The 4,871-nt window shown below is 46.7% G+C and overlaps 1 protein-coding gene across 1 annotated transcript; it reads right to left on the bottom strand.

Moving 5' to 3' along the window:
* Window positions 1-293: 293 nt before the first annotated feature.
* On the bottom strand, window positions 294-4,557 carry LOC133888168 (2-hydroxyacyl-CoA lyase). Its single transcript, XM_062328317.1, has 2 exons — window positions 2,886-4,557; window positions 294-989 (listed from the first exon to the last, which is right to left on the bottom strand). The coding sequence occupies exons 1-2, from the start codon at window positions 4,290-4,292 to the stop codon at window positions 675-677; spliced, it is 1,722 nt and encodes a 573-aa protein (XP_062184301.1). The 5' UTR covers window positions 4,293-4,557; the 3' UTR covers window positions 294-674.
* Window positions 4,558-4,871: the final 314 nt, after the last annotated feature.

Genomic DNA, 4,871 nt, shown 5'->3' on the forward strand with positions numbered 1-4,871 from the left:
ATGTTGTGGCTGCACAGGAGGAGGTGGTGGTGGTCTTGAGCATTCGCCACGCCGCCTGGCCTAGGGTAGCGTTAATCCAAAGGAAAGTGCCCATCGAGATCTCGACCATAATTGAAACATGGACCGCGTGGAGACTTGCCCACTTCACCAACTTGATTTTCCAAGGGTCTTTGGGGTTGTCCTCGAGGAGAAGGGGGCGGAGTGAGCAAAGTGGTAAATTTCTAAACGGTGAAATCTTTAGATAGTCATAAATGAACGAGACATTTCGATGGTAGATTTCTAAAACTGGAAACTTTAAGTGTCAAGAATCCAATTTTTCCTTTTTTTTATTCATACAGGTTTACATACTTTGTTTAGAGGATACAGGTTAACAAACTTACCCGCACATCCTTCTCATGAGTTTACTATACATTTCATGTTTGCGTGTAGACAATCATAATACATTACATGCCATCAAAGAAGGAAGACTATCCATAAGAGCATCCTTATTCCAGGGGCAGTGAAGTGAAAATACCTTGAGTGTCCACTTTAATTTCGAAAGGCCAACTAATTTTCCGGAGTATCTCACATCTGTATGCAGAACAAAGAAGCGACAGTCGAAAACAATTGGCTGGAGGACGTTGCTTATTAAGTCGCATTTGCATCCTGCTAGGATATGGTACAAACAAACACTCTCAGTTCTTGTGCTGCATTCTACCACTCTCTGCACCGGCATAAGGATCAATGATAACATTAATTACTGATGGTTTCCTGGCACGGAACGATTCCAAAAGGGCAGATTTGAGCTCGTCTGGTGTCTCTACAAGATAACCTTTTCCTCCAAAAGCTTCCATCATTTTATGGTAGCCTGCAGCTGGAACAAAAGAGGTTGGCGCAGGGTCATATTTGTAGGGTCCGGTTATCTCATCAGGGCTTCTTCTGTCACCACCATAGACACCATTGTTGTTGAAAACAATTACAACAACGGGCAGCTGGTACCTCACCAACGTCTGTAAAATGAACAGCACACAGTGAATAAATTAGGATATCTCTGTTTGGTACACATGGAGAAAACAAAACGATGAACATATTGTACAGCCAGTTTATTGGAAGCAACTAGTAAGCAGGCGGAGAAGCAAAAAATCAAGGCCAAGATAAAGGTCACCTGTCACCTAAACCGAGCTGATAGAGAAACAACAGTTGGTTACCGAAATGAAGCCTGTATAGGGGGAAAAAACTAACCAATGATGGTTCCCAAACCAAGCAGAAGTTTGCCTTCTAGTCAACTACGCGTAGGCTCTCAACATTCAATGTAAGTTTCAGTACTCTTTTTAACAATGGTGAAGCACCAGATTTGGGTTAATTAGAATGGGTAGTATGACCAAGTGCCTCTTCTCTGCAGTCGACATAAGCATTTACTTTGTTGAACATGACTATGCACAGCTAGTCTGTAGGATAAATACAAAATCGCATATATTGCTTTGCACATTTACATCAAGTTGTTTGACACACAAATCCTCCAGTGTCAATATCAGTGTTACTTGGACAGTGGACACATACTCGGGTGTCGTAATCTGACTCGGACTCAGGTGTCGTAATCGGCAAAAACATTTTGGACTTGCCAAATATTACTTCAATCCGACTCGGGTGTCGAGTCTGACTCGCCAAAAAAATTTAGGACTCAGGTGTCCGCTTAACACTGGTCAATATCCTATTATTTGACTAGTCATGCAAAATCACGCAAATTCTCAACTTGCTAACAATATTCGTAGGAAAATAATTGAAAACAACAAACAATGCCTACAGTGCAGATGTGCTTCACCAATAAGCCAATAACACATTTACTGGGTAAACATTAAATATACACAATATCTCGTTCATCTTCTAAAATGTATTATTAAGCATAATAATAGCGCATTGGGGAGATCACAGATAAAATTAAAACAATGCTTAAAAGCACATAATAGTCTTGCCTAACATCAGGGTAATTAATCAAATCATCAGATCGTGTCATGTTTCCAACAAGTACTACAAAGAACGCATTAATCTAAAATAAAGCCACAAGGTTGCAATAAAAGCAAAAAAGAATCAATTAACCGATTGGTAATATAGAAAGATACAGTAACATAAAATACTGAAATTTTAGGCTCCCTCTAAAATGTACTATAATTTAGTGCTAATGGTATCCTGAGTTTATGAATCCATATGAAGCTGTATATCTTCATCTTTTGCCAAGGGCCAATATGATATTACAGAGGTACAAGTACAACAAAGATATTCATATATGGTAAGAGTTATGGAGCTGGGAGGTGTACTATGCCAAAGTATTCATATGTACACTGTAGAATGTAGACTATATAGAACATTAGCCTGACAAGGATGAATCACTAGGATAATTCTATTGCTCTTGGAGCACTGGAGCAGCCACAAAACAGGGGATGGCCTTTTGTGGGAAGAACAGTAGAATTGTTATATATATATGTTCATAAAAATTAAAAGTATATGCTAATTGCTACCTTCAATAGTTATATTTACAGTATGAAACAAGAGCAATTGCAAACGCAGCACAATCCTCGTGACATCTATGCATATCTATTAGAACTTTTCTTTTCTTTCTTTCTTTTTGCCATGATGTTATATGTCATACTAGTGCTTGACACTTGGCATAATCATCAAAGTTGGTACTAAATGGATGATGATGTCTGCCAGTACCTTAACAATATTGATAATATCATAACGCCCAATCAACTACACTGGCTTTCCATGAACATGAACAGCAAGGCTACAGCAAAAAGTAAAAGAGCAGAGAACAGTAAAGGGTGCTGATAGTATGTTTATGCAAATTAAACGAAATAACTTGAGAAATTTAGCTATTTAAATTATAATTTGAATGCTCAAATCCATACCTCAACCTCCATTGCACTGAATCCAAATGCAGAGTCACCCTCAACAGCAACCACAAGTCGTTCAGGTGCAGCCATTGCAGCTGCAACACAGTACCCCAATCCAACCCCCATCGTCCCCCATGTCCCTGCATCCAATCTTGTCCTTGGCTCATTCTGCACAAGCACAGCCCTGCCAACATCCATGGTGTTTGCCCCTTCTGAGACCACTATTGGAGCAGGGGTCCCCTCAGCAAGGATGGCATCCCGGATTATCCGCAAAGGTGTCATGAAATTGAATGGCACAACATCCTTCACCAGCTGTGCCTCCATCTTAAGCACATTATCCTTGGCCTTCTTGGTGATAGCTTCAACCCACGGGTGCGACCTTGCCAAGCAGAACGGATTGTCCTTGATCTCCCTATTGATAAGCTCCATGACTCTCTTCGCATCCCCAACAATCCCCACATGTGGCTTCCGGAGCTCAATCTCCTCCTCACAGACGTCCACAAGTATGAACTTGACATCCTTGGACCACTTGGGCGGCTCGCCGAAGTGAAGCAACCAATTAAGCCTGGCACCGACGACCAGCGCCACATCGCACTGCCTGATGGCGAGCGACCGTGCCGCGGTGGCGGAGAGCGGGTGTGCGTCAGGTACGACCCCCTTGCCCATCGGCGTCGGGAGGAAGGGTATGCCCGTTATGTCCACCAGCTTCCGGATCGCCTCCTCCGCGCGAGCGTATGCCGCACCCTTCCCAATCACGACCAGAGGCCGCTCCGCTCGACGGAGCAGATCCACAGCCTTCTCGATGCCCTCATCTAGGTTCTTTTGCTTCGGCGGGGAAGGATCGGATGCGGCTGAATCGGCAGCAGCGGCCGCTATGACAGCCGCAGCCTCGGATTCGGGGAGGGTTTGGTGGAGAACGTCGGACGGGATGTCGAGGTAGCACCCGCCGGGGCGGCCGGAGACGGCGGCGGCCAGGGCCTGGAAGACGAGGCTCGGGATGTCGGCGATGGTGGTGGCCTTGACGGCGAGCTTGGCGAAGGGCTTGGTGGCGGCGATCTGGTCAAGCTCCTGGAAGTCGCCCCTGCCGGCGTCGGCCTGGGCGCAGGAGCCGGAGACCATGAGGAGCGGCCAGGCGTTGGCTGTGGCGTGGGAGAGCCCCGCGAGGCCGTGGACGCATCCGGGGCCGGAGACGGTGAGGAGGAGGCCTGGGGAGTCCGTGAGGAAGCCGTAGGCGGCGGCGGCGTAGCCCGCGGACTGCTCGTTGCGGAAGGCGAGGAAGCGGACCCCCGCGGCGGCGGCACGGGAGGCGAGGGAGGTGACGGGGATGCCCACGACGCCGAACATGTGCCGCACGCCGGCCGCGGCCAGCGCGCGCCCCGCGAGCGCGCTGCCGTCCACCGTCGCGGTGGAGTTGGACGCCATCGTTTTGGTCTGGGTTGGGGTGGGTGGGGAGTTGGTGCGCTGCTGGTGAGGGAGGGAGTGAGGTGTCGTGGGCACTGCCAGTGCGGAAGTCTATAAAGGGGCCGCGCGGCGGCGGGCCGGCGAGGCGGGGCAGATGACGCCTGCGCGAAGGCAGCGGTGTATCTGGGGAAACCCACCGAAATGGCGGAATGGTCGTCGTTTCTGCGCGACCGCCAGGGAGAGGCGCATCCCGTGCTCTACTGGTGTGCCTCTCCGGTGAACCGGCTGGTCTACGTCTCAATGATATGCAACGTAGAATTTTTAGATTTTAGTATAGGATTCCACTCCTATCGCAATGTAATACACATGTTTTTTCCTTCTATCTACTTAGCAATTACACACATATTTTATACATGTAAAGTCAATTCAGAATATATCAATTTAAATAAGTAAAAAAATATAGCATAATAAAAAAGAAATTTGCATACACGAAATTTATAACATGATCATTTAATTTCAAAAGGAAGAGAATGACGAATACCTAAATAGGAGGATGAAGGAGGCCATATTATCTAGAGTTAGCCATCTATAGCAACGTTG

The sequence above is a fragment of the Phragmites australis genome, chromosome 13 (assembly GCF_958298935.1).
Source record: "Phragmites australis chromosome 13, lpPhrAust1.1, whole genome shotgun sequence".
Taxonomy (NCBI): Eukaryota; Viridiplantae; Streptophyta; class Magnoliopsida; order Poales; family Poaceae; genus Phragmites; species Phragmites australis.